General features: G+C 43.3%; 1 protein-coding gene across 2 annotated transcripts in view; it reads right to left on the bottom strand.

Annotated features, from left to right (window-relative positions):
- Positions 1-2,182: 2,182 nt before the first annotated feature.
- The window catches only part of LOC122935957 (cytochrome P450 2K1-like), a 73,712-nt gene continuing 62,428 nt past the window's right edge, over positions 2,183-13,466 (bottom strand). The window contains exon 8 of one of the 2 annotated variants that reach the window (XM_044291926.1): positions 2,183-2,890. In XM_044291926.1, the coding sequence (XP_044147861.1) occupies positions 2,789-2,890 (102 nt within the window). In that variant the 3' untranslated portion in view covers positions 2,183-2,788. The remainder of the gene's footprint in view (positions 2,891-13,466) is intronic. The other variant, XM_044291925.1, reaches the window with a different exon arrangement.

The raw sequence follows: 13,466 nt of genomic DNA, 5'->3' as shown, positions 1-13,466 counted from the left end.
GCTCCATTTACAAATGATGTAGCCATGACTCCCATCTGGCTCTATAGTGTACCATGTGGCCCTATTTCTCCCTTCCCAGGTGAGATATAGAGACCATTTTCTATTGCCCCTGCCTGGTTCTGGAGTGCACAAAGCAGCCACCTTACTTCCTTCATAGGTAGAGTATCTGCATCATTTCCAGATGTTGTAGCCATTACTCCTGTCTGGCTCTATAGTGTACCATGCGGCCCTATTTCTCCCTTACCTGGCGAGATATAGAGGCCAACTTAGTTTGACGTGACCATTGCACCTATCTGATTATGATGTGCACCAAGTAGCCACTTTCCTTCCTTCATGGGAAGAGTACCTGCACCATCTCCAGAAGCTGTAGCCATTACTCTTGTCTGGCTCTATGGTGTTCCATGCTGTCCTATCTCTCCCTTTCCTGGCGAGATATAGAAGCCACTTTAATTGCCATAGCAATGGTGCCTTCCTGGTTCAAGTGTGAACCAAGCAGCCATCTTGCTCCCTCATAGGTAGAGTAACTGCACCATCTCCAGGTGATGTATCCATTACCCCTGTCTGGCTCTATGGTGTTCCATGTGGCCCTATTTCCCCCTTTCCAGGTGAGATATGGAGGCCCTTCACTTGCCGTGACCATTGCACCTACCTGATTATAGTGTGCGCCTGTCTTGGTCTATGGTGCACCATGCGGCCCTGTTTCCCTCTTCCTGGTCGAAGTATATGTCCCTTTCTAATGCGGTTACTGTTACATCTCTCGGATTGAAGGGTGCACCATGCAGCCACGTTCCTTCCCTCTTAAGTGGAGTACCTCTTCCACCTCCAGGTGCTGTACCCATTTTGCCTGTCTGGTTTTACCTCTGCACTACACATCCATATTTCTGCCTTACAGGTACAGTGCCTGTACCATCACCAGATACTGTAGCATTCCCAGATGCTGTAGCTCTGTTTCCATTCTCATTAGAGTGCAATGTGCAGCCACTTTACCCCTTTTATTGGCGGGTATTTGCAGTATCTCAGGTGCTGGGCCCTATGCTGCAATCTCTGGCCTATACAGTTTCTGTATTACTGGGTGCTTCCTTCCCCCAGGCTCTGGTCTGTCCTACTGAGTGATGTTTCCATCCCTATTTGCTGCATTCATTCCTCTTTTCTGGTTATAACACTCTGTGGTCTCTTCATGATGCTTCCACCTCACAACTATGTTATAGCGCCACTCTTTGGACTTCTCATGCTTTTCCCACCCTCCCCACTTAATGACTGGGCCACTATTTTGCCTTTCGACCTGACTGACATCATAATTTATTTGACCCTTCTTCTGATCTGTCAGAAGGAAGGAAAAATGAGACGCACAACGGATCTTGTCTGTGTAGCAGTTGTAAGTCCTTTATGGTCCCATCAGAATTGGCTTGTGATTTGGTAGCCAAAAGCAGGAATAGGTACAAAACACAGAAGATATGAAAATATTCCATTCACGTGTCATCTCTGTTTTGGATCCACTCCTGTTTTTTTTAGGCATTAGCAATACTGATGGATTACTGACCAAATACTGACCGAGTGAAGGCAGATGCTCAACAGACAGGAACCGTATTTTGGGGGTTATTGTACTGACGGATCAGAGGAAGGGCAAAATAATCAGTGATGCCGCACAAACTTACTGCTGACACCCTCTCCACTATGTCGGCGGGGCTCTACTTGTAAAAGCGTTTAATAGAACAGGTTCTGTAGACATCTATGTGGAATTAGCTGAAAAAGGTGTAAAAGGAGTGTTCTTCTTGGTGTTAACATCGACCTGTAAGGCTGAGTTCATACTTGAGTTATTTGGTAAGTTTTGGTCCCGTGACTGCCCAAATAAGTGAAGTGCAGTGATTCTAAGAGCGATGCCTGTCATCTGCATGTCATATGGACTCACAGTATTATTTCACTACCAAAGCAGACTCCCTATGCATGTTACTGCAAGGCACAGTGTTCTACACCACTATAAAGGCTCTCTGCAGTCAGGAAATAGTAGTTTTTTAACGCGATTCATCGCAAACAAATTTGGATAAAACCACATTTTTTCTAAAAATTCGGCGAACTGGCCGAATCAATTTTTTTTTTAAATTTGCTCATCTCTAGAGATAGCCAAAATGATTGTCTCTAAAATGATGGTAGTCTCAAGTTCGAAGCTGTAGTGGATGGTGAGATATGGAGCCTGAAAGTTATAAGTTCAAAACATTGTTACCCTTTTGCTCGTCAGTGTATATTGAGATCAAAATATATTTGCTGAGAACCCATATTTCTTTAGCATATAAAATGCAGTATTAAATTAATTTATTTATACATTTTGCATTTGCTTTGAGAATGCTTTTATATTCTGTTACATTAATGTACATGGATATTTAGTTTTAGGTTAACACTATCTACAGAATAAGTAAATCTGACCTTTTGTTTCAGAAACCTAGCCAAAATCCGGTACACTATGGTTAAATTCTGTTTCCTTTTATCATACATTTCTAGGTTAAGTGTCACTGAAAACCTGAAATATATTGTCTAGTTGACATGTATAATGATTTGATAATAATGTAAATAATAAAACTAGAATTATCTATGATAAAAAAAAAAATTATGAAATTTTAACTATTGAATGGGCGTGCATAGTCCTCCATTATATTATGAAGCTTTTAGTGTATTTATTAACATCTGTATTACCACACACAATCTACTTTCTTTCAAAAGCGAGGCAATGCACACATCATTTGCTTTTTTGGAGCATGTGTTATTCCGACAACAGATGACAGGTCCACATCAGTCACCCCTGGAGGTAAGTAGAAGGTGAATTTCTGTAGTAGGGTTGTAAAAAAGATGAAGAGCTCCATCTTTGCAAGTGTTTCTCCAGCACAGGCTCTCCGACCTAAAACAAAATAAAGAAGTAACATAATAGCTCAATAATGAAACCTGAAAATACTTTTAGACCAATCATATAGGGCAGCACAGATGCTCAATGCACTGGGTCTAGAGATTGTATATGTGCAAACTGTATGTTCCCTGTGAGTTTTTATGGGTTTCAACTGGGTACTTTGCCTTTTCCCCAAAAATTGACTGAATAGAGGAAGAATGCAAATTTGTTTTGCTGTTTTTTTTTTTACATGGACCTGTTCATTCTGTTTCCTAGTTAAACATACTGAGTCATCTGTAGTACCCCAGATCTGGAGTTACCACAAATTGTATATTGTTATGTGATGAGTAGTGTTGAGCGAACTTGTGTTTCAAATATGGTGTAAAAAGTTCGGGTTTAGGTTATCTAAGAATTCCATTATGGATTCCTCTACTACGAACCATAAGTTATGGTCCGTGGTAGCGAAATCCATAATAGAATTCTTAGATAACCCGAACTTTGTACGCTGAACTTGAAACACAATTTCGTTCATCCCTATTGATGAGTTTTAAAGAGGACCTTTCACTGGTCCTGACGTGACAATATTAGTTTTTTCGTTTTAGCGTTTTCATTTTTCTGACTTGATCCATAACTTTATTTTTTCGTTCACATAGCTGTTTCAGGGCTTATTTTTTGTGGGACAAGTTGTAATTTCTAATGCCACCATTTAATATGGCATACAATGTAGTGGGAAGCCGGAAAAAAAAATCCAAATGGGGTGAAATTGAAAAAAAGAAACAACAATTCTGCCACAGTTTTACAGGTTTTGTTGCCATGGCGTTCTGTTTGCGGCAAAACTGGCCTGTGCCCTTCACTCCCTGGGTCAGTACAATTGCAAATATACCACATGTGTATAGGTTTTTAAGTCTAAATAGTGTAAAAATAAAATTTTAACTTTGAGAGAATTTTATTTTTACATCACCATATTCTGATCCCCATAACTTTTTTATAGTTATGCCTACTGAGCTGCGTGGAGGATAATTTTTTGTGGGACAATCTTTAGTTTTTATTAATACTATTTTGGAGTGTGTGTGTGACTTTTTTTATCACATTTTATTAAATTTTTTGGGGTAGGAGAAGCGATGAATAAATGGCAAATTGTCCATCTTCACCATTGATATTTTAATAGTATGGGTGTTTTGGGTCGCGTGATACCCATGATGTTTATATTTTTTGGTATTTTTTTTTTTAAAAAGGTGTGTGATTTAAACTTTTTTAAAAATATATTTTAAACTTTTTTTAAACTTTTTTGTTATGATTTTGAAGCTCGTATTTGAGCCTACGAAAGCCATTTTTTTCAAAAATGCTCAAAAATCGTGAATTTTTAACAAGCCATTTTTTTTAAATGCTCAACAATTATGGATTTTTTAACATCCATTTTTTGTTCAGAATTTCTAATTTCTTATGATGGCCTGCCGCCTGCTGGCCAAAATAAGAATTTCAGCTTAAATGCCCTTGGTCTCTTCAGTGCACCCAGTGCATTTAAATCAATTACCGGCATCCTCATTGGCCGCAGAGGATGCCGGTAAGAAGCCCAGAAACGCGAGCTGTACATGTAAGACGCTGGTAGCAAAGGGGTTAAAGTGAAGCATTCCTTCCTGACAGTCAGCTGCTAGTTAAGTGGAGGTGAAGCACTGGATTTACATGCTACTGCGATTCTTTATCCTCATACAGTACAGACCAAAAGTTTGGACACGCCTTCTCATTCAAAGAGTTTTCTTTATTTTCATGACTATGAAAATTGTAGAGTCACACTAAAAGCATCAAAACTATGAATTAACACATGTGGAATTATATACATAACAAAAAAGTGTGAAACAACGGAAAATATGTCCTATTCTAGGTTCTTCAAAGTAGCCACCTTTTGCTTTGATTACTGCTTTGCACACTCTTGGCATTCTCTTGATAAGCTTCAAGAGGTAGTCACCTGAAATTGTCTTCCAACAGTCTTGAAGGAGTTCCCAGAGATGCTTAGCACTCTGTTTCGATGCCTTCAGTGTGAATCTACAATTTTCATAGTCATGAAAATAAAGAAAACTCTTTGAATGAGAAGGTGTGTCCAAACTTTTGGTCTGTACTGTACATCTGCATTGTTTCTGGGCAGGTGTGAAAATCTGATGTAGTAATGTAATCAAATTTATGCAGAAATACAGAAAATGATGAGGGGTTAAAAAAACTTTCAAGCAACCACCACTGTACACTTCTAACACAAATCTCGAACACTTATCTTTTGCTTTTATAAGATGGTCTTTTTCCCCCAAAAGTGTGTGGGGGGGGGAATGGCAGTGCATCTTATACAGTGAATTCTAGTGAGAGCTTCCATTATGGAAGCATTCACTAGTATGCAGGTGGCTCGCGGAACTGTAGCACTGCTAGTGCTTGCTGTACTCATCGATCCCTGGTTTCCTCCTGACGTAGTGTGTTCAATATGACCTGACGCTGTATGCAGTCAGGTCACAGTATAGTGCGGACCCGGAGAAGACCAGGGAGTGTCAATGCAGGTGAGACTGCTGGACCTGCAGAGTAGAGGCAGAGCAGGAAAGGTAAGTTAGTTTATTTATTTTAGCTCTGATTAGTGATGAGTGGAAGGTGCCATATTCGATTTCGATGAAATTTGCGAATATTCGATAGAATATTCGTTTTATATTCGTCGAAATCTAATATTCATCATTATTCTAGTTATCGCGATTAATATGCGATTTAAATAATCGCCTATTGCGATTTAAACTTAAAGGCTACTCTCCTATTGAAATAGCAATGCAATTAATTCAAGTTATAATAATCAAATCGCGATTTCAACTTAACACTGCTATATTCCATATTCGTTAATTCTAGCCTAATATGGAATATAGCAGTGCAAAGTTGAAATCGCCATGCGATTACTTCGAGTTATATTAATCGCATTGCGATTTCAACTTGGACCTGGTTTACTATGGTTGGCTTGGTAGAATTAGCGAATATGTATTCATCATATTCCACAAAACTAAGATAACAAAGTATTCTGCATCTTCGTTTTAGCTACCTATTCATCAACTTCGCTAATTCTAGCAATCATATAGGAAAGTTTACTATAGAGACAGCTAAGTTTAATTCGCTATGCAATTAATATAACTCGAAGTAATCACATGGTGATTTCAACTTAGCACTGCTATATTCCATATTAGGCTAGAATTAACAAATATGGAATATAGCAGTGCTAAGTTGAAATCGCAATTCGATTATTATAACTTGAATTAATCGAATTGCGATTTAAGCGTTATTCTCAAATCCAACAGTACATTCTAGTATATGGAGACGTTCCCATGGTGATGGGGACGCTCCATGAGCACGGAAGTCGGCAGAAGTGGCAACGGGCACTGACTGGAGCAGCAAGGAAGCCAGGAATCCTAAGGACAGGTAAGAACAACTTTAGGGAAGTGGGAAAGAAAAAAATATAACAAAAATTTATAGCACTATATTCGAAATATTCGCAAATTAGCAAAGTGCCGATATTTGCTAAAAAAATTCGATCTTCGAATATTCGCGCTCAACACTAGCTCTGATATGGGGGTCTGATCTGAGGATCTAAACTACACAAATGTATATTATAGTGTCTTAACAATATATGACTTGTCTACTTGTTATCATTATGGAGAGCCCTTAGAACTGCGGGCTGCCCCCCAGGGGCGATTGAGCCCAGTCTTTAGGAATGCCGAGTGGTATGTCGTGGCCCTAATTGTTTTGTGTCACGGGGCTCTTACTTGGATACTGTCGCTCCCCGGAGTTAGGCTCCGTGGCAACAAAAGAGTTGTAGTTGCTGGAATAAGTAGAGTCAGACTTGGTAAAGTAACAGGTTTTTTACTTGAATAAACTTGCAATAAACTTGTGTCATCCAAACAATATTGGATATTTCTCTTGGCTCCAGCAGGCTAAGGATGAACTGGCAGGTAAACTTGATTACTTTGCTTTATCTCTCTGGCTTCAGTCTGGCTACTGGACCTTCTAGAGGTTCTTGTACCATTGAATGGGGTGCCTTTGACAGCTCACCCCCTCATAATACTCTGTCTGTGAACTGCCTGGAGCTGGCGGGCTTTACAAACTTCTTCCCAGGGCTCCTGCAGCAGGAGGGGGGAACGCACCCCTAACTGTGCCAAGTCTGGTCCCTTTGGACTCTAAAACTCAACTCTCTCCCTGGGTTCCTGCAGCCCTTCCCTTGGTGAGAAGCAGGACTAGCCCACTCCAGCCCAAAGGGGGGAGGGGAGGAACGGTAAGTTCCATTCTCACTAAAGGTACTCTGCCAGATATACTGCCACCTGCTGGACAATCAGGCACTGTGCACAAAATACAATACATAACAGCTACATAGCAATATTATTGAGGCACAGTATCAGAGGACCGCAAAGTAAATACACAAATTACATTCTCTGCTAACCATTAGAGACAGTATTTAGGTGTAAGAATGGTAGTGTCTCCTCTGGGGTACTACACTAGTATGCCAAGTATTTGTTCTCAGTATTGTAGGCCAGGCAATGCCCCTATGGATTTCTGGAAAATAAACTGAACAGGTCCCATTATAGTCAATAATAGTGATGATGTGAACAAGCCCTTAGCTCCAATTTTAAAATAAAAAAGATTATCAAACAGATGCATCACAAAACTGAGGTAAGGTGGGGTCCAAGCAAGCAAGCAATAGCCCAAATTTTTTGTAGAAATACCTGTGTAAGTGCTTGTTTTTTTTACTGGAAAACGTATATTTTTCAATTCACAGTTTTTTGGCTTCATATGATTCACCTTTTAATATTTTTTTTTTTTTTTTGGGGGGGGGGGGGTAAGGGGTCTAAAAGAGGAATACAACAATTTTTTATTTTTTCTTTTGTGGGTCATAATGATTACTGTGCCGTTATATTAAGTTGGTTTATTGCCACTAGCCTGAAATGTAGTGTTACTAATAGAAAGGGCTAAAGATTTGAGCAAGATTGACAATAGGCTCAAAGTCTGTGATACAGGCCGACATCAGATGTTGTATGATTCTGTATACTGTATGCCACCATTCTCAAATATTGTCTGCTCAGTCTGGGCCTGCATGTGGAATATGCATTCCCTTTGGAGGAAATCATATTATCACTTTATTGCTAGAAACTGGCCATTTGCAAGTGGTAATGAGATGTTTCCTGGATTCTACACTCAAGCCCCATAGAAATGCATACGCCCTAGACATGGAGACACCTCCCACACCAGGGGGTCCAGGAGTTTTTCAGTTAGAATAACAGAGGAGAAATAAAATATATCATAAGCTGTAAGTCATCTTTGGTAAAACTCACATACTAATCACAGTAATAATTGTGTTCTGTATAATGTGGGAATTGCAGGGAGTCTAAAGATCCCACCCCAACCGCCAGCATACCCACATAACGAGCAACTTACATCTCTTCTGGAACCCAACACCGGTCATATTTGGTATTAAAATTAGAGATGAGCGAATAGAAGCTGACAAAGTGGAATTCAATCCGAATATCAGGAACTATTCGATTTGCACCGAATCTGAATTTCCTCACGTTTCGTGGTAACTAATCACATTTGTTCCTAAAATGGCTGCTGCATATGTTAGGACATGGAGCAAGGAACTCTGGGAATGAGGGATCACCACAATGCCATGCATGCAGCCAATCAGCAGGCAGTACCTGTGATGTCACAACCCTATAAATAGCCTCAGCCATCTTGGATTCAGCCATTTTCCAGTGTACTTAGTGCAGGGAGAGATGTCAGCAAGCGCTAGGGAAAGTGCTAGGAAAAACTTGAAACCGTATATTTTGCCCAATAGAAGTTCAGGAAAAGTGCATTAGAAGTGTAGGGAAATGATAGGGAGGAATTATTCCACAGTATTGAAGCAGAACAGGGTTAAATAGGGGTGTTTACAGCCTGGGTAATAGGAACAATCCTATTACACCTTACCGCACTGACTGCGGATCCAAATTGCCATTATACTGCTGCTCATTTCAGGTTTGCAATAACTCTGTAATTCCAGCAAACCATTCTTATTAGGGTCTTATTAGCCCTTGTACGGTGCAGTAATATATATGTTCTAAAGCCTTTTTTTGTCGTGTTTACTGCGAAAAAAGGGGCTTATTAGCCGTTGTGTGGTGAAGTGGGAAAATTACAGCCCTTTTTGGCGTGTATTAGTGGCAAAATAAAAAAAAATTATTTGCCGTTCACGACCGCAGTTATATGTTCTAAAGGCTTTTTTTGGCTTGTATTAGTGGGGTTAAAAAGGAGCTTATTAGACGTTGTGTGGTGAAGTGGGAAAATGACCGCCCTTTTTGGCATGTATTAATTTCCTTTTTATCTAACAATATATCAGACAGAGAAGTGCCAGGCCCTGCAAAGGGGAGGGGCACAGGCCTAAATGTTTCTGGCACAGTTTGCAGCAGAAAAAGGGGGCTGGCAGCAGGGGTCACTATGAGAGGCCTAAGCTCCCAGTGTCAGCTAGCGGTCATGTGTCTTGACCAGCAACCCAGAGGTTCTTGATGGTTGACTCGATCTTCGACTTTGTTGCAAGTGACATCAGACACCCCCAGCCAAGAGTTGGTGGGTTCGTCAGACACAATCCTTAGTTGCATGGCACGGGAGCAGGCCCTGTGCCCTCACCTGTCCTTAACCTGCCTCTGTCCTTTTCTGTTCCCTTAACCAGAGAAGTACTATATGCTGTGTGCTCAGCTCCACTATACAGCGAGGATGAGCTACTAGAGGACAGTCAGCAGCTACTGGCCAGCCAAGATGTGGAGGAGACATCCACTGCTTCCTCTAGTAGGCGGGCAAGTAGTAATAAGGAGAGTGGCATGGAAGCTGGTGTTGTGAGCAGTCAGGCTCCTGGCTTATAGACTATTGAGGAGGATATCAGTGATGTGCAGTGTGGGGATTTGCTCTAGTAGACAGGCTTGCGGACGCAGTACAGAGGCAATGACAACGTCTTTAACTGTTTTTTCACACTTGCGTTGTCCGGATCCATCGTGTACTCCATTTGCCTGAAGTACACGCCGGATCCGTAACACCGCAAGTGAACTGAAAGCATTTGAAGACGGATCAGTGTTCAAAATGCGTTCAGTGCTACTATGGCAGCCAGGACGCTATTAAAGTCCTGGTTGCCATAGTAGTAGTGGGGAGCGGGGGAGCAGTATACTTACCATCCGTGCGGCTCCCGGGGAGCTCCAGAATGACGTCAGAGCGCCCCATGCGCATGGATGACGTGATCCATGCGATCACGTCATCCATGCGCGTGGGGCGCCCAGACGTCACTCTGAAGCGCCCCGAGAGCCGCACGGACGGTAAGTATACTGCTCCCCTGCTCCCCACTACACCATCCAGAAAAAGCTAAACGTCGGTAATGCCGGTAATGCGCCGAAATGACGTTTAGCTTAAGGCCGGATCCGGATTAATGCCTTTCAATAGGGTATTATTCCGGATCCGTCGATGCGGCAAGTGTTCAGGATTTTTGACCGGAGCAAAAAGCGCAGCATGCTGCGGTATTTTCTCCGGCCAAAAAACGTTCCGGTCCTGAACTGAAGACATCCTGATGCATCCTGAATGGATTTCTCTCCATTCAGAATGCATGGGGATAATCCTGATCAGGATTTTTCCGGCATAGAGCCCCGACGACGAAACTCTATGCTGGAAAAGAACAACGCAAGTGTGAAAGAGTCCTAACTTAAATAGTGCAGTGTTTTATTCACACAGACGTAAAGTGACACAATAACAATTTCAAGAAAAACAGTCACCTTGAGTCTGGTGTTTGTTCACACCAGGCTGCAGCACATAAGTCCTTGAAGGAAGCAGTAGTCCATGTGCTTTTGTTCACAAACATTTTTCAAATCTGTGGACAGAAGGGGAAGCGTGGCCAGGGTACCAATGTTGGCACCACGGCCCTGCGTCAACATTTGCAGCGTCACCATAAAGTGGTCTGGGAGAACCGTGGCTCCAATGTGGTGGTCCAGCCTGCCACAGCAACTGCTGGGTCACCCAATGGCACACAGCCGATTTCAGGCATTTAAGGTTCCACCATCTCAGCCGAAGGAAGTTGCCTGTCCTTTTCATCATTTGCTGCTCCTCCTTGTCAGTCATTCCATCAGCAATCGATCACTGAAGCGATTGCCAAAAGACAACAGTATGCGTGCACTTATCCAACGGCGCAGAAGCTGAACGTGCTCCTGGCCAAGTTGCTGGTACTGCAGTCCCTCCATTTCCAAGTGGTGGACTCTGCAAATTTCAGAGAACTGATGGCTTGTGCCGAGCCGAGGTGGAGAGTCCCAAGCCGTCATTTCTATGCTAAATTGGCAGTACCGACACTGCACACATATGTAGAAAAGATGGTGGGCCAGTCCCTGAGCCTGTTGGTGTCTGCCAAAGTGAACGGCAGCGCCGACGAGTGGAGCTGTAACTACGGTTAAAGACAATATATTACCTTTACAGCCCACTGCGTAAATGTGGTTCCTGCCCAGCCAAATCAGCAACTTGGCCAGGTGACGCCGCTTCCGTCTCCACGTTCTCACGCCATTGGTCCTGCGACAATGTCCGCCTCTGCCTCCTTATCCTCCAACTTGTCCTCAGCCTCCATTGCAGGGACAATTCACTGTTCCCCATCAGCATACCACATGTGCAGGGCATGGCGGTGTCACGCTGTTCAGCATTTAGTTTGCCTGTGCGAACGGAGTCACACAGGAAAGGAACTGCTCTGCATCTTTCATCAACAAATTGAATCCTGGCTTTTTCCAAGACAATACAAAATCGGAACCATGGTGACCGACTATGGGAAGAACATGGTGTTTGGGCTGCGTCAAGGAGGGAAGAGCCATATGCCCTGCATGTTGCACATGTTCAATATGGTAGTCAAGCGTTTCCTAAAGTCTTCCACCCATCTGCAAGACATCTTAAAAAAAGGCCAAGAAACTTTGCATGCACTTCAGCCACTTTTACACCGCCAAGCACACCCTCCTTAAGCTACAGCGACACAGAACGGCGTCCCCCAACATAGGCTGATATGCAACATTTTCGACCGTTAGAATTCCACCCTCCACATGTTGGACCAACTGTACGAATAGAGAAAGGCCATAAACAATTTCTTGATGATACAGACGGACAGAGGTACTCCCCTGTGTAACTTTGATGTTAGCCAGTGGCAGCTCATGCATGGCATCTGCCGTTTGCTCATGCCCTTTGAGGAGGCCACATTATTTCTCAGTTGCCAGGACTACGGGATAAACAACATAATTCCACTGATTGATATCCTGGAAAAGATGCTGGTAAATCTGGCTGGTCAGTGGACTGGAGACGTGGCGCCTATATCTTGCGGCCACATGAGCACTGTGGGGGCTGAACTGGAGGAGGAGGAGGATATTGGAGCACAAGCAATGTGTAGCAAAATTGGTAGTTTTTCTACACAGGTGACAGAGGAGGAGCAGGAGCAGCCGGAGGAACAAGAGGGAGATGACAAAGACGAGGCATATGACCAGACACAATGTATGCAGTGGAGATGGCGGCAGGGAGTCCCTCCAAGTCACTTGCGCAAATGGCCCGATGCATGCTCATTTGCTTGCGTAGTGACAGCCGAATTGTCACCATTCGGCAGAGTTATGACTACTTGCTCTCCAACATGTTAGACCCTCGCTACCAGTCCAAAACGGGGGCCTTTTTTTTTTTTTTTTACACCCGCTTATAGGGAGGACAAACTGAACTACTATAGAGACATCCTATGTTATCAGTTGGCTGCTGCCTATCAGCGCAATCGTCCATCCTTTCGTTGATCTGACTAGGGGGCCTTATGCGCTCACGTTCCACTGTCATGGCTGCTTGGGGGTGGCAGGAGCAGTACCAGATCCATCAGCAGCAGCCTAAGTCTAGAGTCGCACATGAGCAGCTATCTTCACCCACATAGTGAAGAAACTACTCACCAGCAGCTAGACATAGAACAGAACCTGAACCAGCAGGTTGTGGCCTACGTGGACTGCACCCTGACAGCCGTCATTGAAGATCCGCTGGACTGCTGGGCAGTCAAACTGGCTGAGTTTGCCCTGGAAAAGCTGTCATGCCTGGCCAGTAGTCTGGCATCAGAGCGGGTGTTTAGTGCGGCAAGGGCCATAGTTACCCTAAGGAGAACATGCTTGTCCACCCAAAATGTGGAGAGCCAGAATTTCCACCCAACAATGCCTGATGCATCAGACTAGATCATTCATGCTGCCTCACCCAAACCTTGACAAAAGAAACCAGTTTCTTCTGGCTACTATTCTGATGCTGCCACCCGCCTGAATGCCACACATCTGATGCCAAGTGCTCCTTCTTACACCCACCATTGTCAGCGGGTACTGTTAGTGCCACCAACCTCCCCACGCTGTCACCGGGTCACTCTGTGGTCTCCTGATGCTGCTGGCACCTCCACACTATGTCACCTTGCCACTCTGTGGTCTCTTGATGCTGCTGTCACCTCCACACTATGTCTCCTGCCACCCTGTGGTCTTCTGCTGCTGCTGCTACCTCAACACTATGTCACCTTGCCACTCTGCTGCTGCCACCTCCACACTTTGTC

Source organism: Bufo gargarizans, chromosome 4 (assembly GCF_014858855.1).
Source record: "Bufo gargarizans isolate SCDJY-AF-19 chromosome 4, ASM1485885v1, whole genome shotgun sequence".
Lineage (NCBI taxonomy): Eukaryota > Metazoa > Chordata > Amphibia > Anura > Bufonidae > Bufo > Bufo gargarizans.
This window is presented reverse-complemented; position numbering and strand designations above follow the sequence as displayed.